This window comes from Nerophis ophidion, linkage group LG15 (genome assembly GCF_033978795.1).
Source record: "Nerophis ophidion isolate RoL-2023_Sa linkage group LG15, RoL_Noph_v1.0, whole genome shotgun sequence".
NCBI classification, from domain to species: Eukaryota; Metazoa; Chordata; class Actinopteri; order Syngnathiformes; family Syngnathidae; genus Nerophis; species Nerophis ophidion.
Genome location: NC_084625.1, coordinates 43,171,729 through 43,197,963, shown reverse-complemented (window position 1 = coordinate 43,197,963; position 26,235 = coordinate 43,171,729). Strand labels below are relative to the sequence as shown.

Here is a 26,235-nt window from a genome sequence, read left to right as displayed (position 1 = left end):
GCGTAATCTGTTGAATCGCTTACGCCACTGAAATCCGAGTCTGAATCCGAGCTACTATCGCTTTACCTTTCTGTGCTATCCGCCATGTTTGTTTATGGTGGTTTCACGCTGTGACGTCACAGGATAAAGGACGGGTGGTTATACCGATCGTGAAAATCAGGCACTTTGAAGACGTTTTTCGGGATATTGCGTGATGGGTAAAATTTTGAGAAAAACTTGGAAAAATAAAATAAGTCACTGGGAACTCACTGGATCGGTTCGCAGCCGAGTGTGAAGCGGCCGGAATGAGAATCAGCACCTCCAAATCCGAGTCCATGGTTCTCTCCCGGAAAAGGGTGGAGTGCCATCTCCGGGTTGGGGAGGAGACCCTGCCCCAAATGGAGGAGTCCAAGTACCTAGGAGTCTTGTTCACGAGTGGGGGAAGAGTGGATCGTGAGATCGACAAGCGGATCGGTGCGGCGTCTTCAGTAATGCGGACGTTGTACCGATCCGTTGTGGTGAAGAAGGAGCTGAGCCGGAAGGCAAAGCTCTCAATTTACCGGTCGATCTACGTTCCCATCCTCACCTATGGTCATGAGCTTTGGATCATGACCGAAAGGATAAGATCACGGGTACAAGCGGCCGAAATGAGTTTAGGGTGAGAAACTCTGCCATCCGGGAGGAACTCAAAGTAAAGCCGCTGCTCCTCCACATCGAGAGGAGCCAGATGAGGTGGTTCGGGCATCTGGTCAGGATGCCACCTGAACGCCTCCCGAGGGAGGTGTTTAGGGCACGTCCAACCTGTAGGAGGCCACGGGGAAGACCCAGGACACGTTGGGAAGACTATGTCTCCCGGCTGGCCTGGGAACGCCTCGGGATCCCCCGGGAAGAGCTAGACGAAGTGGCTGGGGAGAGGGAAGTCTGGGCTTCCCTGCTTAGGCTGCTGCCCCCGCGACCCGACCTCGGATAAGCGGAAGAAGATGGATGGATGGATGGACTGGGAACTCATTTTTATTTAACCCTTCAGAAATTGTGATAATGTTCCCCTTTAATTTGTCGCGGCTCCAGACAGATTTTGTTGTTGTATTTCTGGTCCAATATGGCTCTTTCAACATTTTGGGACCGACCCCTGCACTAGTGAGTAATAGACCGGTTTTTTTTGTGTACATGGTCTTTGTTTTCATGCCTGTTGTGGCAGTTTTGCTCGTGATCGCGTGAGTCATGACATTAATGGGTTGTCGTTTGACACGCCAGGGGGTGGTTGCATCTGTCAACAATAAAGTCCAGCAAGACGCTTTGATCTGGTCCTGTTTATTTGCGTCGCCATACGAGAAGTATACAACAATGGGGTGTGACCTAGAGCAGTTCCTCCACACACACGGGGGCCATGGGCTCCCTCCAGTACAAGAAGGCGCTGTACTCGGGGCAGCTCAAGGCGGTGGTGTGTTGGCAAGCATGCGGGGGGAAAACGTGCTCCACCAGCTCGCTCAGTCGGTCGTATCTGCCAAAAAAAAACAACAACAAAAAAAAACATGGGATGTGTGTCCCAGTCGGAGGAGGACTTCTCGCCGTTGCCAGTGGACGCTTACGATGTTTTATTGCCTCTGGCCTGCTCCTGAATCAGCTCGCCTTTGGGGTTGACAGTGAATATGCGACACACGGCCACGCCCACGTGCTTGTAGGCAAACACATCCTTCAACACAACACAACACAACACATCACATGACTTTCCCCATTAAAAGCCTTCAAAAACTGAAATGTAAGTAAGATTAAAGAGAGAAGTTAAGTCCCTACCTTTAGTCAAAAGTGATTTATGACCCCCCATAAATCAATGATTTATGACCCCTCAAGGTCAAAGGTCAATGATTTATGAGGGGTCAAGTTCAAAGGTTAATGATTTATGAGGGGTCAAGGTTAAAGGTCAAGGTTAAAGGTCAGGTTCAAATGTCAGGTTCAAATGTCAAGGTCAAGTGGGTGTGGCTTACCCGGAAGAGGGTGGAGTTAAGACCTGCGGTGGGAGTGGTTAAACCAGGAAGAGGGTGGAGTTTTAAACAGAAAGAGGGCAGAGTTAAGACCTGCGGTGGGAGTGGTTAAACCAGGAAGAGGGTGGAGTTAAGACCTGACAGGGAACAGAGGAGGGATCAGTTTTTTTAAGAAAGCAATGTCATCTGAGCAGCATGTGACCATATATTTGATAGTTTAAATGTTTACGATCGTTTGAAACAACTTCCAGATTTCGATGTATTGATGGCTGGGAATGTTACGTGTGGAGATGTGGACACGCACGCACTTCACACACACACACACACACACACACACACACACACACACACACACACACACACACACGCACACGTAGAGGAGGGGTACAAAAGGGCGGTGTAAGGCTTAGTCATTATTTGGAGCTTTATACGTTAGCGTAAAGACTTTGTTCGATTCGGTCATGATTAGTGAAACGCCTGTGTCGATTTATAAAAATAATAAAACTTACATTGACGCTCCGCAAAAAAGTCGAGTGTTTCTAAATCGTATTCAGATGCCGCCGACCGAATCTTTGCGTGAGAAATGGGACTTGGCAGCGTACGGGATGGAGGGATCTTTTGGATTTGTATTCAGATACGAAATGGGTGATATCTGCTTATTTCAGCTAAAAGAAAGAAGAGACGGAAGCCCTTTCTCGATATTTTCATCGTTATCTACCGTGGATTGGGAAGTTTTTGGTGGACACGCACACACACGCACACACACGCACACACACACACACACACACGCACGCACTTCACACACACACACACGCACACACACGCACACACACGCACACACACACACTTCACACACACACACACACGCACACACACACACACACACACGCACACACGCACACACGCACACACGCACACACACACACACACACACACACACACACACACACACACACATTCGTACGCACTGAAACAACTTCCATACCTCACGAAAACATATTTAAACAGATGGAAAAAACTATCGCAGAACACAGTGTCACGTAGCAACTGGTCTTTACGGTCGTTTGAATCAACAGGTCAGTTTGGGGTACAAAGGAGGGTTCAGTTTTTATGGAAGCTTGAGAATGTCGTATGAATAGCAACTGGCCACCCATCTGACAGTTTAAATGTTTACGATCGTCTGAAACAACAGGACACGCACGCACGCACACACGCACGCACGCACACACACACACACATACACACACACACGCACACACACACACACACACACACACACCATTACCTCTGCTTTACCTTGTTATTAGACATTGGTTTAACTCCATTTAAGCATTTAAACGTTAAAAGCATTGCACTTGTACGACGTTGTAATACTTTTTTTTTTACCAGCCGATGACGACGAAGTGAAAGACGATGAACTTTGCTTAAACGGTCTTACAAAGTTGGAAGATGATTATCGAGGTGTGTTTAAACCTTCGAATTATTTAATATTGTGTGTATTCATTATTTTGTTTTATAGAGGATTTGCCGTAAGATCCTAACGCGATCGTTTTAACACAATCGCAGTCTGGTGAGTCAAATGATTCTCATTTTACAAGAAAAAAAACATGCGGTATACGATACATATATACATATATTTACTTACATCTCCGGCTCGCTCGTCTCCCTTAAAGCTGGCGGGTCCGTCAACGGCCGTTCCAGGCAGAGGAGAAGGCTTGATTGTGCCAAAGACTCCAGACATCGAATCCTTGCTCCGAGGGGAAATCATCGAAAACGACGGTGAATGTCCGACAGGCACCCGCTGTAAGTTTTTCTCGTTTTCTGTAAGCTTTTTAAGATTCTCAGGAGCTTTAAAGAGCTCCTCTCACTCTAATGTCTTTCGCTCAAATGAATTTCGCGCCTAAGGGGAATGGGCGGGGACTGATTCCGGAGGTGGGCGGTTGTTTCCGCCAAGCAACCTTCTGGTTGAAATGGAGTGTGGATCAAGATGGATCCCTACTCTATATTCTTTTATTTAACCCAATGTTTTTTAAATACGTGTATAATGCTTTATATCCTATGTGTTGTGAATTCCATCCTACAATATCTTCCAAGGAACCCAAAGAAATGTTACCACACCTCCCGCTTTATTTATTCTATAGATTACCTGAACTATTTCATAAACTAAATCTTGTCTTGTTTCTGATGCTATGTTTTTTTATGCTCATCAATGCACTGTTGGACTGCGAGCACACAACTACTTTCCTTGCTTTGTTTTCCTCTATCCAGTTAACTGCCATATAAATTGCTACCAATTCCCCCGTAAAAACAGATAGTTTATCACTGATTATTTTATTTAATACTATGTTTCCTTGTGGGATAACTGCTACAGCTCTTACCTTTATTTTTTTTATATAGTTTTTGATGCATCCGTATATATCATATCTCAATCCATTTTTCTATCCGGTAACTATTTAAATTTCTATTCTTTAGTAATTGCATGTTTTCTTTTGGGTTATCAAACATCCACGGTGGTATTGCAGGCATTGGTACTGTAGGACTAACTTTAATATTGTCAATTTTAACTTTATTACATATGTCTCCTATAATCCACCCAAAACTATTCTTTTTTTCTTTTCTCTTTTTCTTGGCAGATTGGTAGCACTGGACAAGTCGGATATCCTTGCTTGGATCCTTTTAAAGTTGCCCGATAAACTGCTGAGAGTTGATCTCTCCTCTTGTCCAAAGGTTTTTCGTTCATTTTTACTTGTAATACTGGCACTAGGGTTGATGTAGTAGCTCCACAACATAACCTTAAAGCCTGTGACTGGATCCGGTCTATTTTCCCAAGTCATGTTTTTGAAGCAGATTGGTAAATAATGCATCCGTAATCAATAACAGATGGAATTAAAGTTATAAATATATACATGTATTGTTTTCAACGTTAACCTATCAGCCCCCCAATCATTACCCCTCAAAGCCCTCATTATATTTAACACCTTTTTACTTTTTCCCCTATTTTTTTATTTTCCGGAAGGAACACTCCTGAAGGAATAAATAAAGTACTATCTAATCTAATCTAATCAAATCTATTTTGCTGATGTGGGTTGACTAGTTCATATTTTTATCAAACCATATTCCTAAATATTTAAATACTTATACCTCTTCTATATTTTCACCTTAGAGTTTTTATTTGGAGCTTGTTTGGTACTTTTGTCTTTGTAAAATGTATGACTTTTGTCTTTCCAACAGAGAATCTTAAACCTCAAGCCGTTCCCCAGTCTTGAACATTATTTACCACTTTGTTAGTTTTTTGATTATTTCTTTTGACTCTAAATAATATACTAGTCTTTCATTAATCTTTTTTTTTTTTTTTTTTTTTTCCATTACTTTTCCCCAAATTTATAATTTCCTGCCTCTTCCGGGTCTTACCCTGACTTGCATATTGGAATTGTTACCGCAAATTTTCCCCTCTGCCGGTCATTCTCCTTCTTCATATATCCTGTCATATCATTTCAAGACCACTTCTTTGACGATGCTACCTAAGTTTTTGATCATTTGATAACCCGCTAGGTCTTTCCCCGGTGACGTATTTTTAACCTTTTTCAAAATTCGAACCATTTCATTCAAAGAAAATGTCATATCCATAGTGTTGGTAAAGCTATTATCGTGGTCTTCCATCATTTCCCCAATATTTAAACTCATTGTTTTTTCTCTCTTTTGTTTTTCCACATTTCTCAAATTATCATTACTGTGCACTTTAACACATTTTTTTGCTAAAGGTTCTGCTGTTTCTTTACCCGTGACTACATCTTCTTTAATAAATGTGGCACATCATCCTCTTTACCCTTCATTCCTATCTTTACGAATCGTTATATATCCTTTTATTATAAAGTTAAATTTTGGCTTCAGCCCTGTTTCTTGAATACAAATTATACGTGGTTTAGTTTTCATATTTTTAATATATCCCTTTAATTCATGTTCGGTTGCTATCAAACTTCTGGCATTCCACCGGACCATTAACAGGGTGTTGGAATGTGGTAACATGACTCCGTCACGTCTACTCTCCGTAGTACAGCTTGCACCCGGTACCAAGATAGTTCTTTCAACAACTTTGATGCTGCTTTGACAATTATTTTGATCTTCTCAGTCTTATTTTTACTTTCATTTTGTATCAAAGCTGAGTTGTGCTCTCTGGTTTATTTTGCAAATGAACCGACAGAACATGATCATGTACAAGACTCGCCTACCCACAATGCACTGCAACCCAACGCTCCTGGTCGGATGTTTTTTTCGGGGTTCATGGAGAGATGCGGTAAAGAGTGGTAGCCAAGACACACGGTCACACACGGTCACACACGGTCACACTCGGCAATTATTTTGACCTGGGGAGCAGATATAGAGGAAAAAATGTGTCTGGGGGGCCGGGATATCTGATTTTCAGGTACAAAAAACTTCACAATGACACAAAATAAACACAACAGTTAAACCTCACACTAAAAACAAGACATTGACTTGTACGTTCAAAAGACAGAATAGAACAAGTCAAGACATGCAATGCCATCTACAAAATGTTATGTAAATGTTAGTCATTACACACGCGGCTATGGTTTTGATGTATTTGTTACAGACATGTTTACGTCAAGTAACATCACATGGTTCCATTTGCACCTTTCAACAAATCTGAAAAGGAATATTAAGAAGTAAAACTTATATTTAATCCTACCTCTTCTCCCAGCACACGGTGACTGTACATACGGGTCGAAAAATGTTGACCTAATTCAGCATTTCTCAAAGTGTGGGGAATAGAGACATGACAGGTGGGGCGCGAGGAAAGGGAGGAAATTTTTATTTTTGATTTTTTTTTACTATGCTTTCATTTTCTATACACACTGTAAATCACTTTGTGATTCTGTCTGTGAAATCCGCCGTATAAATAAATGTAAATTACTTATTTTTCCTGTAGGCTTTAAATTTCTCGGCAGGAGCGAAAGTTTGACAGACATAGCAACAGTAACTTTTGCAGGCAGGGCTAAGAGGAACAAACTTTCGCGCGGATGGGTAGCAGGCTAATGTGCGGACCACAATTACACAAAATGGATACATTTGCAACTCGCACCTCAAAGGTCTGCGGAGAAACAAAAATATGACGGGTCTAATCAACCAAAAAGTCAACCTAAAAGAAAATATGGCGAAGGGTATCTTGCTCTTGGATTCACGGCAGCGGAGGTGGGGGCAGAGGAGAGACCCCTGTGTGTTCTTTGTCTAAAACGGCTAGCAGCAGACAGCATGAGGCCCAACAAAGTAAAGAGACAACTCGAGACCACACATGATGTCCAATAAATTGTTTTGTTGGGGCGATGGGGGTAGGTGGGCCTTGAGTCTAAAGTGGGGTTGACAGAAAAAAAAAAAGTTTGAGAAGCCCTGACCTAATTGTACGGATCTCACTTTAAACGGCAAACCGATCATTTAAATGTTTTCACTTTGAATATGAAACGAGGAGTAAAATGTACAATATTATCAATTATTTCACAAGGACATGTTTTAAGGATATTGTACAGTATAATTAAATCTAAAATGAATGTGATCACTTTCAGGATCATTTTATTTTTAGCCAGTAAACAACTGTTATGTACTTTTGAATCGGGTTTTCAAAAAAAAAGAAAAAGGGAGGGACAATCAAGGATCAACAATGGCACGACTTTCACTAGCTTGCGTGAGGTCAAAAGACAAGAGGTTTTAGACCAATGCTGCTTTAGATCTGTTCCTGCTAAACTAGTAAGTGACTTTCAATGCTCAAATCAGAATAATAATACTAATTTTAGCTACTGGAAATTTGTGTGGTAGCAATAAATACCCACCAGCGCGATACTTTGCAGTTCCACACTGACCAACCACGCAACAAACTCAAAAGAACTGTACAAGGAAAAAACAATGCAGTGACTTCAAACTGCAAATATAAGGTTTGAGTAAAATATGTAGGTTGGTGTGAATGTTGTCCGTCTATCTATGTTGACCCTGCAATGAGGGGGCGACTTGTCCAGGGTGTACACCTCCTTCCACCCGATTGTAGCTGAGATAGGCGCCAGCGACCCCCACGTCCCCAAAAGGGAATAAGTGGTAGAAAACGAATGTAGGTTCCTACTGTGGAAAGTTCAGTAATACAGAATCATTGTGGCATTATCGTGTCAGTTTGACGCTATATGCGCTAGTCCTCATGGTAAATGTGGTTTTCCTTTTGGGAAAACGCCATCGCTTTGGTTCACTGGTGCGGCCAATATAAACCAAAACTGAAAATTCTTAAGTGGGGCTTTAAGTAGAGTTTATAAATCTTGTATCTGTGCCACATATAGCCTTATTTCAGTGTCAACAGTCTCCAGCTTACTTGCTACACATGTTTTGGCTCTGCCCATCCCTGTGCAGTTATTGGACCGACATTTTTAATACTTTGTCTGTTGTTGTAATTACCTACTAGGCCTTCTTTGCCTTTATTTGTTGTTGTATCTTTATGTTAGCAATTGGGACTTTTTGAATGAAATTGTCTGTGGCTCCATGTTAACGAAGTTGCCTGTACTATTTGACTGATGCATTTTATTGATTGATTTATTATTTTTCTTTCTTTTTCGTTTTGTCTCCTCAGAAAAAAAATTTGGTAACTTTGTTTGTTTTATAACTTGTGCCAGGATAGCAGTAATTGCACAAAGGCATTCTTCTTCTTTTAGTTTTCTGACAGCACGTAGGCGTTCGCATCAACTTTCGTCTTTTTAACAAATGGGTAAAGGGGGAATGATGTATGCCGTAAAACTAGTTGGCACATTTAATATTTAATAATAATGAATATTGTAAAATTCTATAATTTTTGTTATTTAAAGGGGAAAACCCGATTCAAAAGTACATAACAGTTGTTTACTGGCTAAAAATAAAATGATCCTGAAAGTGATCACATTCATTTTAGATTTAATTATACTGTACAATATCCTTAAAACATGTCCTTGTGAAATAATTGATAATATTGTACATTTTACTCCTCGTTTCATATTCAAAGTGAAAACATTTAAATGATCGGTTTGCCGTTTAAAGTGAGATCCGTACAATTAGGTCAGGGCTTCTCAAACTTTTTTTTTTTCTGTCATCACCACTTTAGACTCAAGGCCCACCTACCCCCATCGCCCCAACAAAACAATTTATTGGACATCATGTGTGGTCTCGAGTTGTCTCTTTGCTTTGTTGGGTCTCAGGCTGTCTGCTGCTAGCCGTTTTAGACAAAGAACACACAGGGGTCTCTCCTCTGCCCCCACCTCCGCTGCCGTGAATCCAAGAGCAAGATACCCTTCGCCATATTTTCTTTTAGGTTGACTTTTTGGTTGATTAGACCCGTCATATTTTTGTTTCTCCGCAGACCTTTGAGGTGCGAGTTGCAAATGTATCCATTTTGTGTAATTGTGGTCCGCACATTAGCCTGCTACCCATCCGCGCGAAAGTTTGTTCCTCTTAGCCCTGCCTGCAAAAGTTACTGTTGCTATGTCTGTCAAACTTTCGCTCCTGCCGAGAAATTTAAAGCCTACAGGAAAAATAAGTAATTTACATTTATTTATACGGCGGATTTCACAGACAGAATCACAAAGTGATTTACAGTGTGTATAGAAAATGAAAGCATAGTAAAAAAAAATCAAAAATAAAAATTTCCTCCCTTTCCTCGCGCCCCACCTGTCATGTCTCTATTCCCCACACTTTGAGAAATGCTGAATTAGGTCAACATTTTTCGACCCGTATGTACAGTCACCGTGTGCTGGGAGAAGAGGTAGGATTAAATATAAGTTTTACTTCTTAATATTCCTTTTCAGATTTGTTGAAAGGTGCAAATGGAACCATGTGATGTTACTTGACGTAAACATGTCTGTAACAAATACATCAAAACCATAGCCGCGTGTGTAATGACTAACATTTACATAACATTTTGTAGATGGCATTGCATGTCTTGACTTGTTCTATTCTGTCTTTTGAACGTACAAGTCAATGTCTTGTTTTTAGTGTGAGGTTTAACTGTTGTGTTTATTTTGTGTCATTGTGAAGTTTTTTGTACCTGAAAATCAGATATCCCGGCCCCCCAGACACATTTTTTCCTCTATATCTGCTCCCCAGGTCAAAATAATTGCCGAGTGTGACCGTGTGTGACCGTGTGTGACCGTGTGTCTTGGCTACCACTCTTTACCGCATCTCTCCATGAACCCCGAAAAAAACATCCGACCAGGAGCGTTGGGTTGCAGTGCATTGTGGGTAGGCGAGTCTTGTACATGATCATGTTCTGTCGGTTCATTTGCAAAATAAACCAGAGAGCACAACTCAGCTTTGATACAAAATGAAAGTAAAAATAAGACTGAGAAGATCAAAATAATTGTCAAAGCAGCATCAAAGTTGTTGAAAGAACTATCTTGGTACCGGGTGCAAGCTGTACTACGGAGAGTAGACGTGACGGAGTCATGTTACCACATTCCAACACCCTGTTAATGGTCCGGTGGAATGCCAGAAGTTTGATAGCAACCGAACATGAATTAAAGGGATATATTAAAAATATGAAAACTAAACCACGTATAATTTGTATTCAAGAAACAGGGCTGAAGCCAAAATTTAACTTTATAATAAAAGGATATATAACGATTCGTAAAGATAGGAATGAAGGGTAAAGAGGATGATGTGCCACATTTATTAAAGAAGATGTAGTCACGGGTAAAGAAACAGCAGAACCTTTAGCAAAAAAATGTGTTAAAGTGCACAGTAATGATAATTTGAGAAATGTGGAAAAACAAAAGAGAGAAAAAACAATGAGTTTAAATATTGGGGAAATGATGGAAGACCACGATAATAGCTTTACCAACACTATGGATATGACATTTTCTTTGAATGAAATGGTTCGAATTTTGAAAAAGGTTAAAAATACGTCACCGGGGAAAGACCTAGCGGGTTATCAAATGATCAAAAACTTAGGTAGCATCGTCAAAGAAGTGGTCTTGAAATGATATGACAGGATATATGAAGAAGGAGAATGACCGGCAGAGGGGAAAATTTGCGGTAACAATTCCAATATGCAAGTCAGGGTAAGACCCGGAAGAGGCAGGAAATTATAAATTTGGGGAAAAGTAATGGAAAAAAAAAAAAAAAAAAAAAAGATTAATGAAAGACTAGTATATTATTTAGAGTCAAAAGAAATAATCAAAAAACTAACAAAGTGGTAAATAATGTTCAAGACTGGGGAACGGCTTGAGGTTTAAGATTCTCTGTTGGAAAGACAAAAGTCATACATTTTACAAAGACAAAAGTACCAAACAAGCTCCAAATAAAAACTCTAAGGTGAAAATATAGAAGAGGTATAAGTATTTAAATATTTAGGAATATGGTTTGATAAAAATATGAACTAGTCAACCCACATCAGCAAAATAGATTTGATTAGATTAGATTAGATAGTACTTTATTTATTCCTTCAGGAGTGTTCCTTCCGGAAAATAAAAAAATAGGGGAAAAAGTAAAAAGGTGTTAAATATAATGAGGGCTTTGAGGGGTAATGATTGGGGGGCTGATAGGTTAACGTTGAAAACAATACATGTATATATTTATAACTTTAATTCCATCTGTTATTGATTACGGATGCATTATTTACCAATCTGCTTCAAAAACATGACTTGGGAAAATAGACCGGATCCAGTCACAGGCTTTAAGGTTATGTTGTGGAGCTACTACATCAACCCTAGTGCCAGTATTACAAGTAAAAATGAACGAAAAACCTTTGGACAAGAGGAGAGATCAACTCTCAGCAGTTTATCGGGCAACTTTAAAAGGATCCAAGCAAGGATATCCGACTTGTCCAGTGCTACCAATCTGCCAAGAAAAAGAGAAAAGAAAAAAAGAATAGTTTTGGGTGGATTATAGGAGACATATGTAATAAAGTTAAAATTGACAATATTAAAGTTAGTCCTACAGTACCAATGCCTGCAATACCACCGTGGATGTTTGATAGCCCAAAAGAAAACATGCAATTACTAAAGAATAGAAATTTAAATAGTTACCGGATAGAAAAATGGATTGAGATATGATATATACGGATGCATCAAAAACTATATAAAAAAAATAAAGGTAAGAGCTGTAGCAGTTATCCCACAAGGAAACATAGTATTAAATAAAATAATCAGTGATAAACTATCTGTTTTTACGGGGGAATTGGTAGCAATTTATATGGCAGTTAACTGGATAGAGGAAAACAAAGCAAGGAAAGTAGTTGTGTGCTCGCAGTCCAACAGTGCATTGATGAGCATAAAAAAACATAGCATCAGAAACAAGACAAGATTTAGTTTATGAAATAGTTCAGGTAATCTATAGAATAAATAAAGCGGGAGGTGTGGTAACATTTCTTTGGGTTCCTTGGAAGATATTGTAGGATGGAATTCACAACACATAGGATATAAAGCATTATACACGTATTTAAAAAACATTGGGTTAAATAAAAGAATATAGAGTAGGGATCCATCTTGATCCACACTCCATTTCAACCAGAAGGTTGCTTGGCGGAAACAACCGCCCACCTCCGGAATCAGTCCCCGCCCATTCCCCTTAGGCGCGAAATTCATTTGAGCGAAAGACATTAGAGTGAGAGGAGCTCTTTAAAGCTCCTGAGAATCTTAAAAAGCTTACAGAAAACGAGAAAAACTTACAGCGGGTGCCTGTCGGACATTCACCGTCGTTTTCGATGATTTCCCCTCGGAGCAAGGATTCGATGTCTGGAGTCTTTGGCACAATCAAGCCTTCTCCTCTGCCTGGAACGGCCGTTGACGGACCCGCCAGCTTTAAGGGAGACGAGCGAGCCGGAGATGTAAGTAAATATATGTATATATGTATCGTATACCGCATGTTTTTTTTCTTGTAAAATGAGAATCATTTGACTCACCAGACTGCGATTGTGTTAAAACGATCGCGTTAGGATCTTACGGCAAATCCTCTATAAAACAAAATAATGAATACACACAATATTAAATAATTCGAAGGTTTAAACACACCTCGATAATCATCTTCCAACTTTGTAAGACCGTTTAAGCAAAGTTCATCGTCTTTCACTTCGTCGTCATCGGCTGGTAAAAAAAAAAGTATTACAACGTCGTACAAGTGCAATGCTTTTAACGTTTAAATGCTTAAATGGAGTTAAACCAATGTCTAATAACATGGTAAAGCAGAGGTAATGGTGTGTGTGTGTGTGTGTGTGTGTGTGCGTGTGTGTGTGTATGTGTGTGTGTGTGTGCGTGCGTGCGTGTGTGCGTGCGTGCGTGTCCTGTTGTTTCAGACGATCGTAAACATTTAAACTGTCAGATGGGTGGCCAGTTGCTATTCATACGACATTCTCAAGCTTCCATAAAAACTGAACCCTCCTTTGTACCCCAAACTGACCTGTTGATTCAAACGACCGTAAAGACCAGTTGCTACGTGACACTGTGTTCTGCGATAGTTTTTTCCATCTGTTTAAATATGTTTTCGTGAGGTATGGAAGTTGTTTCAGTGCGTACGAATGTGTGTGTGTGTGTGTGTGTGTGTGTGTGTGTGTGTGTGCGTGTGTGCGTGTGTGCGTGTGTGCGTGTGTGTGTGTGTGTGTGTGCGTGTGTGTGCGTGTGTGTGTGTGTGTGTGTGAAGTGTGTGTGTGTGTGTGTGTGTGCGTGTGTGTGCGTGTGTGTGTGTGTGTGAAGTGCGTGCGTGTGTGTGTGTGTGTGTGTGTGCGTGTGTGTGCGTGTGTGTGCGTGTCCACCAAAAACTTCCCAATCCACGGTAGATAACGATGAAAATATCGAGAAAGGGCTTCCGTCTCTTCTTTCTTTTAGCTGAAATAAGCAGATATCACCCATTTCGTATCTGAATACAAATCCAAAAGATCCCTCCATCCCGTACGCTTCCAAATCCCATTTCTCACGCAAAGATTCGGTCGGCGGCATCTGAATACGATTTAGAAACACTCGACTTTTTTGCGGAGCGTCAATGTAAGTTTTATTATTTTTATAAATCGACACAGGCGTTTCACTAATCATGACCGAATCGAACAAAGTCTTTACGCTAACGTATAAAGCTCCAAATAATGACTAAGCCTTACACCGCCCTTTTGTACCCCTCCTCTACGTGTGCGTGTGTGTGTGTGTGTGTGTGTGTGTGTGTGTGCGTGTGTGTGTGTGTCCACATCTCCACACGTAACATTCCCAGCCATCAATACATCGAAATCTGGAAGTTGTTTCAAACGATCGTAAACATTTAAACTATCAAATATATGGTCACATGCTGCTCAGATGACATTGCTTTCTTAAAAAAACTGATCCCTCCTCTGTTCCCTGTCAGGTCTTAACTCCACCCTCTTCCTGGTTTAACCACTCCCACCGCAGGTCTTAACTCTGCCCTCTTTCTGTTTAAAACTCCACCCTCTTCCTGGTTTAACCACTCCCACCGCAGGTCTTAACTCCACCCTCTTCCGGGTAAGCCACACCCACTTGACCTTGACATTTGAACCTGACATTTGAACCTGACCTTTAACCTTGACCTTTAACCTTGACCCCTCATAAATCATTAACCTTTGAACTTGACCCCTCATAAATCATTGACCTTTGACCTTGAGGGGTCATAAATCATTGATTTATGGGGGGTCATAAATCACTTTTGACTAAAGGTAGGGACTTAACTTCTCTTTAAAGGCCTACTGAAACCCACTACTACCAACCACACAGTCTGATAGTTTATATATCAATGATGAAATATTAACATTGCAACACATGCCAATACGGCCTTTTTAGTTTACTAAATTGCAATTTTAAATTTCCCGCGTAGTTTCCTGTTGAAAACGTCGCGGAATGATGACGCGTATGATGACGCGTGTTTGGCTAAAAGTCGTCTCTTTTCATCGCGCAATTACACAGTATTTTGGACATCTGTGTTGCTGAATCTTTTGCAATTTGTTCAATTAATAATGGAGACTATAAAGCAGGAGTCACCAACGCGGTGCCCGCGGGCGCCAGGTAGCCCGTAAGGACCAGATGAGTCGCCCGCTGGCCTGTTCTAAAAATAGCTCAAATAGCAGCACTTACCAGTGAGCTGCCTCTATTTTTTAAATTGTATTTATTTACTAGCAAGCTGGTCTCGCTTTGCTCGACATTTTTGATTCTAAGAGAGACAAAACAAATCGAATTTGAAAATCCAAGAAAATATTTTAAAACTTGGTCTTCACTTGTTTAAATAAACTCATTTGTTTTTTTTTTACTTTGCTGCTTATAACTTTCAGAAAGACAATTTTAGAGAAAAAATACAACGTTAAAAATGATTTTAGGATTTTTAAACACATATACCTTTTTGCCTTTTAAATTCCTTCCTCTTCTTTCCTGACAATTTAAATCAATGTTCAAGTATTTTTTTTATTTTATTATTGTAAAGAATAATAAATACATTTTAATTTAATGCTTCATTTTAGCTTCTGTTTTTTCGACGAAGAAAATTTGTGAAATATTTCTTCAAACTTATTATGATATAAATTCCAAAAAATTATTCTGGCAAATCTAGAAAATCTGTGGAATCAAATTTAAGTCTTATTTCAAAGTCTTTTGAATTTCTTTTAAAATTTTTGTTCTGGAAAATCTAGAAGAAATAATGATTTGTCTTTGTTAGAAATATAGCTTGGTCCGATTTGTTATATGTTCTAACAAAGTGCAGACTGGATTTTAACCAAATTAAAACATGTCATCAAAATTTTAAAATGTATCTTAATCAGGAAAAATTACTGATGATGTTCCATGAATTCTTTTTTTAATTTTTTCCAAACGATTGGAATTAGCTAGTTTTTCTCTTCATTTTTTTTGGTTGAATTTTGAATTTTAAAGAGTCGAAATTGAAGATAAACTATGTTTCAAAATAAATTTTTTATTTTTTTTCGTGTTTTCTCCTCCTTTAAACCGTTCAATTAGGTGTTTTTTTTCATCATTTATTCTCTACAAAAAACCTTCCGTAAAAGGAAAAAAAATGTATGACGAAATAACAGACAGAAATACCCATTTTATATATATATATATGTATATATATATATATATATATATATATATATATATATATATATATATATATATACACACATATATATATAGATTCATTTATTAAAGGCAAATTGAGCACATTTAAGTGTGTATCAAACTGGTAGCCCCTCGCATTAATCAGTAACCAAGAAGTAGCTCTTAGTTTCCAAAAGGTTGGTGACCCCTGCTATAAAGAACAATGATGTTGGTGGAAAGCGGTGGATTGCAGCTGCCTTTACCACCGAAAAACAGCCTGTGTTTCTTTGTTTGTTGTGAAGCTTTAACACAGAGCGGTCAAGCGAACATGTTTCTGTACATCAACCAGCAAGTTTTTGGATGGGAAAATTGTGATATTAAGTCGGCTCTTACCGGAGACTTGAGTGGAATATGCGACCTTATCCTGAAGCTCAAAAAGGCAGCTGTGATCTTGGCTCCTGCATTGGCTTCTCTGAGAGACACTGGCGTTCACCGCAGCCATCCGACTTTTAGGTAGGACTTTACAATCTCACTAAAACACTATTAAAACAATAAGCAGATAAGGGAGCTTCCAGAATTATCCTAGTAAATGTGTCTAATTACATCTGAAACGCTCACACTGGAGCCGTCGCTTTTTTTTTTGTGCCTATATCCTCGCTCAAATTAACAGGGAAATTGTCGCTTTCTCAGTCCCAATAGCTCATGCTGCTGGTGGCTCACATTATAAACAATGTGAATATGTGAGGAGCCCTCACACCGGTGACGTCACGCGCACATCGTCTGCTACTTCCGGTAAAGGCAAGGCTTTTTTATTAGCGACCAAAAGTTGTGAACTTTATCCTGGATGTTCTCTGCCAAATCCTTACAGCAAAAATATGGCAATATCGCGAAATGATCAAGTATGACACATAGAATGGACCTGCTATCCGCGTTTAAGTGAGAAAATCTCATTTTAGTAGGCCTTTAAATATCTCAAATAAGGGTAATATTTGCTTGTTTTCTGTCTGATAAAATAATTATTCTCACTAAGCAGATTCTATGTTAAAGTGTAGGGCTGGTCGATATATCGATATACTCTATATATCGCGGGTTTGTCTCTGTGCCATATAGAAAATGACTATATCGTGATATTTGAGTATATGTTCTCATGCAGTTGCCTTTAGTTGCGGGCATTACACTGCAGGCGTTTCCCGCTCTTTCTTGTCTCTCCTTCTCACAGAGACATAAAAACAAGCGCACCTTCTTACACACGTCACGTGTGCAACATCACACACCCTCTCCGAGCAGGGAGGTAGCGACATGGGTAACATTAGCTGTGATGCTAGCGGACCGATTGTGCAAGTTCTCCCACTTAAAATGATGACAGAGGTCTGTAATGTTCATCATAGGTACACTTCAACTGTGAGACAGAATGTGAAAAAAAAATCCAAGAATTCACATTGTAGGAATTTTTAAGAATTTATTTGTAAATTATGGTGGAAAATAAGGATTTGGTCAACCATTCAAAGCTCTCACTGATGGAAGGAGGTTTTGGCTCAAAATCTCACGATACATGGCCCCATTCATTCTTTCCTTAACACGGATCAATCGTCCTGTCCCCTTAGCAGAAAAACAGCCCCAAAGCATGATGTTTCCACCCCCATGCTTCACAGTAGGTGTGGTGTTCTTGGGATGCAACTCATTATTCTTCTTCCTCCAAACACGATGAGGTGAGTTTATACCAAAATGGATACATGGATGATACAGCAGAGGATTGGGAGAATGTCATGTGGTCAAATGAAACCAAAATAGAACTTTTTGGTATAAACTCAACTTGTCGTGTTTGGAGGAAGAAGAATACTGAGTTGCATCCCAAGAACACCATACCTACTTTGAAGCATGGGGGTGGAAACATCATGCTTTGGGGCTGTTTTTCTGCTAAGGGGACAGGACGATTGATCCGTGTTAAGGAAAGAATGAATGGGGTCATGTATCGTGAGATTTTGAGCCAAAACCTCCTTCCATCAGTGAAAGCTTTGAATGGTTGACCAAATACTTATTTTCCACCAGAATTTACAAATAAATGATTTAAAATTCCTGCAATGTGAATTCCTGGATTTTTTTTCCGCATTCTGTCTCTCACAGTTGAAGTGTACCTATGATGAAAATTACAGACCTATGTCATCATTTTAAGTGGGAGAACTTGCACAATCGGTGGCTGACTAAATACTTTTTTGCCCCACTGTATGTCACATACGTATACGAGGTAGCGGCATGGGTAACGTTAGCTGTGGTGCGAGTGGTAATACGAGAGAAAGAAGGTGCCAATCTGGTAAAAAATGGAGGAAGAATTAATTCCCAAGAGAAACAGCACAAAGTCAATCGTCCGGCGGTGGTTTGGCTTCAAGCGGGAATATGTCGAACAATTATGCGGCAAAAGCGTTTGTTATGGTTTAACTAAGGGTGGGTTTTGAACTCTGACTTTTTGCAGTGGAGACACCACTACTCACACTCTCCCTGTTGCCAAACGCCGCGTAGAAGGGACGCGTGCTGCTCGGCTGGAAGAGATTCCTGATGTCCGTCAGACACTCGACTTTGAACTTCTCCGGTTTCTTTTCTATCATCTCTCTAAAAAACACAATGAAGTTGGATCACGACTTATTAGAGCATGAAGACGTTTTAAAAAAAATGAAGCGTGCCTGTGAAAGGCTGAGAAGAGGCTGCTTGGTGAGAGCATGAGTGGTCCTCGAGGCAGGAGAGTCCCGCGGTCGTTGACCTTGTGCAGATATCCCCGCGTCATGTCCGCCATGCCGATGGCTCGAGCCGAACAGTACAGGAACTTGTAACCGTTCCTGGAAGAAAATTTTAATTAAATCTTTCAGTTCCTGCGCAAACCTTTTTTTTTCATTATATGTTTCTATGGGTTAGGAACGCGCATGGCTGCCGTTTTCGTGACCCCAAGATGCAGGAACCGGGACAGCGAAGAGAAGGTATGAAGAGTTTTAATCTCATGTAGCACAAAATGAAGCAGTCTTGCAAACAAAGGTTCCTAACATACAGTGTGATCTGAAAACATAAATAGACATACCATATTTCCTTGAATTGCCGCCGAGGCGCTAATTTATTTAAAACCTCTTCTCACTCCTGCGCTTACCAAAGGCATGCGGTAAAAGTAAGCATGCGCTAATTATTTTAAAACCTCTTCTCAGTCCGGCACTTACCAAAGGCATGCAGTAAAAATTTGAGTGTGATGTAAGCTTGGACCTTAAATCCTACTGAATAGCTCTTAATCTTCTTCCCTTTATGCGATTTGAAATTACCGGTATTGAAATCAGCCTCCTCCATTTTGAAAATGATGACAGGGGAAGTGTCACTCGTGACGTCACGAGTTGGACCAGGCGGTAATACGAAGCATGCGCTAATTATTTTGCGAAGTGAGTTTGACCCGGCAGTAATTCAAGGCAGGCGCAATTCATGGAAATACGGTGTGTTAATTGCCAGCAGGTGTGGACCAGCTGCCAATCAACAGCAGGTGAGGAGAAAACAGTGCTGCGCGGAACAAACAGGAAATTTAACAAAATAAGAGCACTGACGGGAAGTAAATCCAAAAAAGGAAAACCAACAGAAATGAAGTGACCGATCGTCACACTATGGCTCTTTTAAATAAACCTTTAAAACTAGACAACACGCACCATAATAATGCTCGTATGTTAAATGCGCCGACAATCCATCAAGCGGTGCGGCTTCATAGCTTACCAAAGTTGTACTAAAACATTTTGATAGTTTTTTTGAGCGCCGTGTATAATGTTCTATATTTTCAATGGAACATATAAAATATTGGTGTTGTTTACTTGAGTCATATTGCCTTCATTGCGCAGTCCACACATATTGCTTATGTTTGACTGCCATCTACTGGTCACACTTATTACACCATGTACCAAATAACATAGCTTCGAGGTCGGTAAGCGAAACCAGATTTATTCCGTACATTAGGTGCACCAGGCGCACTGTTGAATTTTGAGGAGAACAAAGGATTTTAAAGTGAGACTTATAGTCCGGAAAGTACGGTAAACTTACATAAATGTGATGACAATGTGCTAAATGTGTGCTAAAAGTGTGACTGAACCCTATTAATTGTCTCACAGCGGTTGATTATTTGGCGATTACGGACCAAAATTTGTGGAAATATCAAAACACTAAATAATAGAAACATCCATAACAATGCCATTTAAAAAAACAAAACAACTATAAACTTTATAAGTCTTAGATCATGGGTGTCAAACTCTGGCCCGCGGGCCAAATGTGGTCCGCCGTGTAATTTAATGTGGCCCCTTGAGGCAATATCAATTTAGCATTAGAGCTGGCCCGCCGGTGTTATACAGCGTTGGTGCCGCTGTAACACCGCATTCACCGCTAATACTCATACTTGCCAACCCTCATAATTTTCCCGGTAGACTCCCGAAGTTCAGTGTCCCTCCCGAAAATCTCCCGGGGCAACCATTCTCCCGAATTTCTACCGATTTCCACCTAGACAACTATATTGGGGGCGTGCGTTTAGCGTTCTCTACAACCTGTCGTCACGTCCGCTTTTCCTCCATACTAACAGCGTTTCACATAATATTTGTGGCTTTTACACACACACACACACACACACACACACACACACACACACACACACACGCACAAGTGAATGCAATGCATACTTGGTCAACAGACATACAGGTCACACTAAAGGTGGCCGTATAAACAACTTTAGCACTGTTACAAATATGCGCCACATTGTGAACCCACACCAAACAAGAATGACAAACACATTTCGGGTGAACATCTGCACCGTAACACAACATAATTAATACCCAGAACCCCTTGCAGCACTAACTCTCCCGGGAAACTTCCAGCAAACTGACCAATAATTAACGTTTTATTCATGCCTTTTCTCTTGCTTCTTCAAAGCTTGAATGTTTGGTTTGTTCATTATTGTTATTTTATTTTCAAATGTATTATTAGCCTGTGGAAAAAATGTGATATTTACCTCAGAAGATGGCAAATAGAAAAAAAGGCATACAATTTTGATTTAAATGTTTTTAATTATTATTATTATTATTTGAAACTGGATTTTGCATGTCACTAAAGTTATAAAAGCCTTGCTTGTTCAATATTTCATGCAAAACATGTTTGGGTGCCTATTAAAAGGTTAATTTGTTCAACCTTGGCCCGCGGCTTTGTCCCGTTTAAAATTTTGGCTCACTCTGTATTTGAGTTTGACACCTCTGTCTTAGACACTTATTAAATGCATTTTTAATTAAATGCTTTTCAATTTGGCCCGCCAGACATTCCAAATAATTATTTTAGATCTTTAAGATGGAAACTGTAGCTGCAATTATGATGTGCAGTAATGTTTTCAAATTACGGTAAGTCTTGAACTATACAAAGTATTTCAATAGTTGGAATCTGCACTTTTGCATGATATACTAGTTACTTTAGTCATCTAATTAGTTAATCTAAGTCACAACAGCTCATACAAGGCACCAAGCAGTGTGGGTGGGGTGCGTTTCCATAGAGCCTGAAATGCGGGTGTCAGGGACAGACGTGGAAGGAGATTTTTACAAAAAAGTTCTAAAGCTTAGTGATGTATCAGATAGTAGGTGTTTTTTTCCCCTTTTTATTAGTGTTCCTGAAAATCAGATGTACTGGCCCCCGGACGCATTTTATCATCCAAATTTGGCCCCCCGAGTCAAAATAAAAGCTTAGTGATGTATCAGATTGTAGATGTTTTTTTTTACCCTTTGCGTTCATATTTCCCTATTTTTTGGCGTTTTTGTTGCGTTTCGTTTGATTGTAAAACATGTCGATAAGAGGGGGTGTGACGTTCATATGTTGTCCATATTCAGTGTTTTATCGTTCATAGTTAATATTGTAAATCCCACATTCTTTATTTTCATGTACATTCTGGGTGTCTCATTCTGTAAAAATATTATAAGTTCCATTCTGTTGAACGCGGTCTGTGATAACATTTTTAGTATTCAATCAGACATTATTGTGAGGTTTTGTATTAGTGTTCCTAAAAATCGGATATAACGGCCCTCAGACAAATTTTTTTCTCTAAATTTGGCCCCCGAGTCAAAATAAAATCTTAGTGATATATCGGATTGTAGTTGTTTTTTTTTTTTACCCTTCATGTTCCTATTTCCCTATTTTTTGGCGTTTTTGTTGCGTTTCGTTTGATTGTAAAACATGTCGATAAGAGGGGGTGTGACGTTCATATGTCGTCCATATTCAGTGTTTTATCGTTCATAGTTAATATTGTAAATCCCACATTCTTTATTTTCATGTACATTCTGGGTATCTCATTCAGTAAAAAATATTTAAATTCCATTCCGTTATTTTTGAGGTGGTTTGTCATAACGTTTCTAGCATTCAATCAGATATTATTGTGAGGTTTTGTATTAGTGTTCCTAAAAATAGATATACTGGACCCCAGATACATTTTTTTTCTAAATTTGGCCCCCGAGTCAAAATAAAAGCTTAGTGATATATCGGATTGTAGTTTTTTTTTTTTTTACCCTTCATGTTCCTATTTCCCTATTTTTGGCCGTTTTTGTTGCTTTTCGCTTGATCGAGAGGGGGTGTGACGATCAAACGTTGTCAATATTCAGTGTTTTATCGTTCATAGTTAATATTGTAAATCCCACATTCTTTATTTTCATGTACATTCTGGGTGTCTCATTCTGTAAAAATATTATAAGTTGCATTCTGTTGAACGCGGTCTGTGATAACATTTTTAGTATTCAATCAGACATTATTGTGAGGTTTTGTATTAGTGTTCCTAAAAATCAGATATACCGGCCCACAGACACATTTTTTTCTCTATATCAGATTGTAGGTGTTTTATTTTACCCTTCAGGTTCCTATTTTGCAGTCTTTTTGCGTTTTTGTTGCGTTTCGCTTTATTGTAAAACAAGTCGAAATGTTGTCAATATTCAGTGTTTTATTCTTGATAGTTAATATTGTAAATCCCACATTCTTTATTTTCATGTACATTCTGGGTGTTTCATTCAGTAAAAAAAAATTAAATTCCATTCCGTTATTTTTGAGGTGGTTTGTCATAACGTTTTTAGCACTCAATAAGACATTATTGTGAGGTTTTGTATTAGTGTTCCTAAAAAGCGTTTATAACAGCCCTCAGACAAATTTTTTTCTCTAAATTTGGCCCCCGAGTCAAAATAAAATCTTTGTGATATATCGGATTGTAGTTTTTATTTTTTTTACCCTTCATGTTCCTATTTCCCTATTTTTTGGGGTTTTTGTTGCGTTTCGTTTGATTGTAAAACATGTCGATAAGAGGGGGTGTGACGTTCATATGTCGTCCATATTCAGTGTTTTATCGTTCATAGTTAATATTGTAAATCCCACATTCTTTATTTTCATGTACATTCTGGGTGTCTCATTCAGTAAAAAATATTTAAATTCCATTCCATTATTTTTGAGGTGGTTTGTCATAACGTTTCGAGCATTCAATCAGATATTATTGTGAGGTTTTGTATTAGTGTTCCTAAAAATAGATATACTGGCCCCCAGACACATTTTTTTTCTAAATTTGGCCCCCGAGTCAAAATAAAAGCTTAGTTATATATCAGATTGTAGTTGTTTTTTTTACCCTTCACGTATCCTGTTTCGCAGTTTTTTTGCGTTTTTGTTGCGTTTCGCTTTATTGTAAAACATGTCGATCCAGAGGGGGTGCGACGTTCATATGTTGTCAATATTCAGTGTTTTATCGTTCATAGTTAATATTGTAAATCCCACATTCTTTATTTTCATGTACATTCTGGGTGTCTCATTCAGTAAAAATGTTTTAAGTTCCATTCTGTTGAACGCGGTCTGTCATAACTTTTTTAGTATTCAATCAGACATTATTGTGAGGGTTTGTATTAGTGTTCCTAAAAATCAGATATACCGACCCACACACACATTTTTTTCTCTAAATTTGGTCCCCGGGTCAAAATAAAAGCTTAGTTATATATCAGATTGTAGGTGTTTTTTTTTACCCTTCACGTTCTGATTTTGCAGTTTTTTTGCGTTTTTGTTGCGTTTCGCTTTATTGTAAAACAAGTCGAAATGTCGTCAATATTCAGTGTTTTATCGTTTATAGTTAATATTGTAAATCGCACATTCTTTATTTTCAAGTACATTCTGGGTGTCTCATTCAGTAAAAAAAAATTAAATTCCATTCCGTTATTTTTGAGGTGGTTTGTCATAACGTTTTTAGCACTCAATAAGACATTATTGTGAGGTTTTGTATTAGAGTTCCTAAAAAGCAGATATAACGGCCCCCAGACAAATTTTTTTCTCTAAATTTGGCCCCCGAGTCAAAATAAAAGCTTAGTGATGCATCAGATTGTTGGAGGGGTTTTTTTTACCCTTCCTGTTCATATTTCCCAATTATTTTGCGTTTTTGTTAGGTTTCGCTGGATTGTAAAACATGTCGATCGAGAGGGGGTGTGACGTTCATATGTTGTCAATATTCAGTGTTTTATCGTTCATAGTTAATATTGTAAATCCCACATTCTTTATTTTCATATACATTCTGGGTGTCCCATTCAGTAAAAAAATGTAAAATTCCATTCCGTGTAAGGTGGTCTGTCATAACGTTTTTAGCATTCAATCAGACGTTATTGTGAGGTTTTGTATTAGTGTTCCTTAAAATCAGATTTATCGGCCCACCGACACATTTTTTTCTCTAAATTTGGCCCCCACCAGTCAAGTTAAAAGCTTAGTGATATATCACATTGTAGGTTGGTTTTTTTTACCCTTCGCGTTCTTATTTCCCTGGTTTTTTTTTTGCGTTTCAGTTGCGTATCGCTTGATTGTAAAACATGTCGATCGAGAGGGGGTGTGACATTCATATGTTGTCAATATTCAGTGTTTTATCGTTCATAGTTAATATTGTAAATCCCACATTCTTTATTTTTATGTACATTCTTGGTGTCTCATTCAGTAAAAAAATTTAAAATTCCATTCCGTGTAAGGCGGTCTGTCATAACGTTTTTTGCATTCAGTCAAATATTATTCTGAGGTTTTGTATTAGTGTTCCTAAAACTAGATGTACTGGCCCTCAGACACATTTTTTTATCTAAATTTGGCCCCCGAGTCAGAATAAAAACTTATTGCTATATCAGATTGTAGGTGGGGATTTTTTTACCCTTCACGTTCCTAGTTCGCTGTTTCTTTTGCGTTTATGTTGCGTTTCGCTTGATTGTAAAACATGTTGATGGAGAGGGGGTGTGACGTTCATATGTTGTCAATATTCGGTGTTTTCTCGTTCATAGTTAATATTGTAAATCCCACATTCTTTATTTTCATGTACATTCTGGGTATCTCATTCAGTAAAAAATATTTAAATTCCATTCCGTTATTTTTGTGGTGGTTTGTCATAACGTTTCTAGCATTCAATCAGATATTATTGTGAGGTTTTGTATCAGTGTTCCTAAAAATAGATATACTGGCCCCCAGACACATTTTTTTTCTAAATTTGGCCCCCGAGTCAAAATAAAAGCTTAGTGATATATCGGATTGTAGTTTTTTTTTTTGTACCCTTCATGTTCCTATTTCCCTATTTTTTGGCGTTTTTGTTGATTTTCGCTTGATTGTAAAACATGTCGATGAAAGGTCGTGTGACGTTCAAATGTTGTCAATATTCAGTGTTTTATCGTTCATAGTTAATATTGTAAATCCCACATTCTTTATTTTCAAGTACATTCTGGGTGTCTCATTCAGTAAAAAAAATTTAAATTCCATTCCGTTATTTTTGAGGTGGTTTGTCATAACGTTTTTAGCACTCAATAAGACATTATTGTGAGGTTTTGTATTAGTGTTCCTAATAAGCGTTTATAACAGCTCTCAGAAAAAAAAAATGTTCTCTAAATTTGGCCCCCGAGTCAAAATAAAATCTTAGTGATATATCGGATTGTATTTTTTTTTTTTTACCCTTCATGTTCCTATTTCCCTATTTTTTAGCGTTTTTGTTGATTTTCACTTGATTGTAAAACATGTCGATGAAAGGTCGTGTGACGATCAAATGTTGTCAATATTCAGTGTTTTATCGTTCATAGTTAATATTGTAAATTCCACATTCTTTATTTTCAGATACATTCTCGGTGTCTCATTCAGTAAAAAAAATTTAAATTCCATTCCGTTATTTTTGAGGTGGTTTGTCATAACGTTTTTAGCACTCAATCAGACATTATTGTGAGGTTTTGTATTAGTGT

At 38.8% G+C, this 26,235-nt stretch overlaps 1 protein-coding gene across 2 annotated transcripts in view; it reads right to left on the bottom strand.

Annotated features, from left to right (window-relative positions):
- Positions 1–1,270: 1,270 nt before the first annotated feature.
- The window catches only part of LOC133569674 (phosphatidate phosphatase LPIN2-like), a 44,189-nt gene continuing 19,224 nt past the window's right edge, over positions 1,271–26,235 (bottom strand). For both annotated transcript variants that reach the window (XM_061922187.1, XM_061922186.1), the window contains 4 exons: positions 18,670–18,822; positions 18,481–18,598; positions 1,569–1,672; positions 1,271–1,480 (listed from right to left, as the gene is read on the bottom strand). In XM_061922187.1, the coding sequence (XP_061778171.1) occupies positions 1,336–1,480; positions 1,569–1,672; positions 18,481–18,598; positions 18,670–18,822 (520 nt within the window). In that variant the 3' untranslated portion in view covers positions 1,271–1,335. The remainder of the gene's footprint in view (positions 1,481–1,568; positions 1,673–18,480; positions 18,599–18,669; positions 18,823–26,235) is intronic.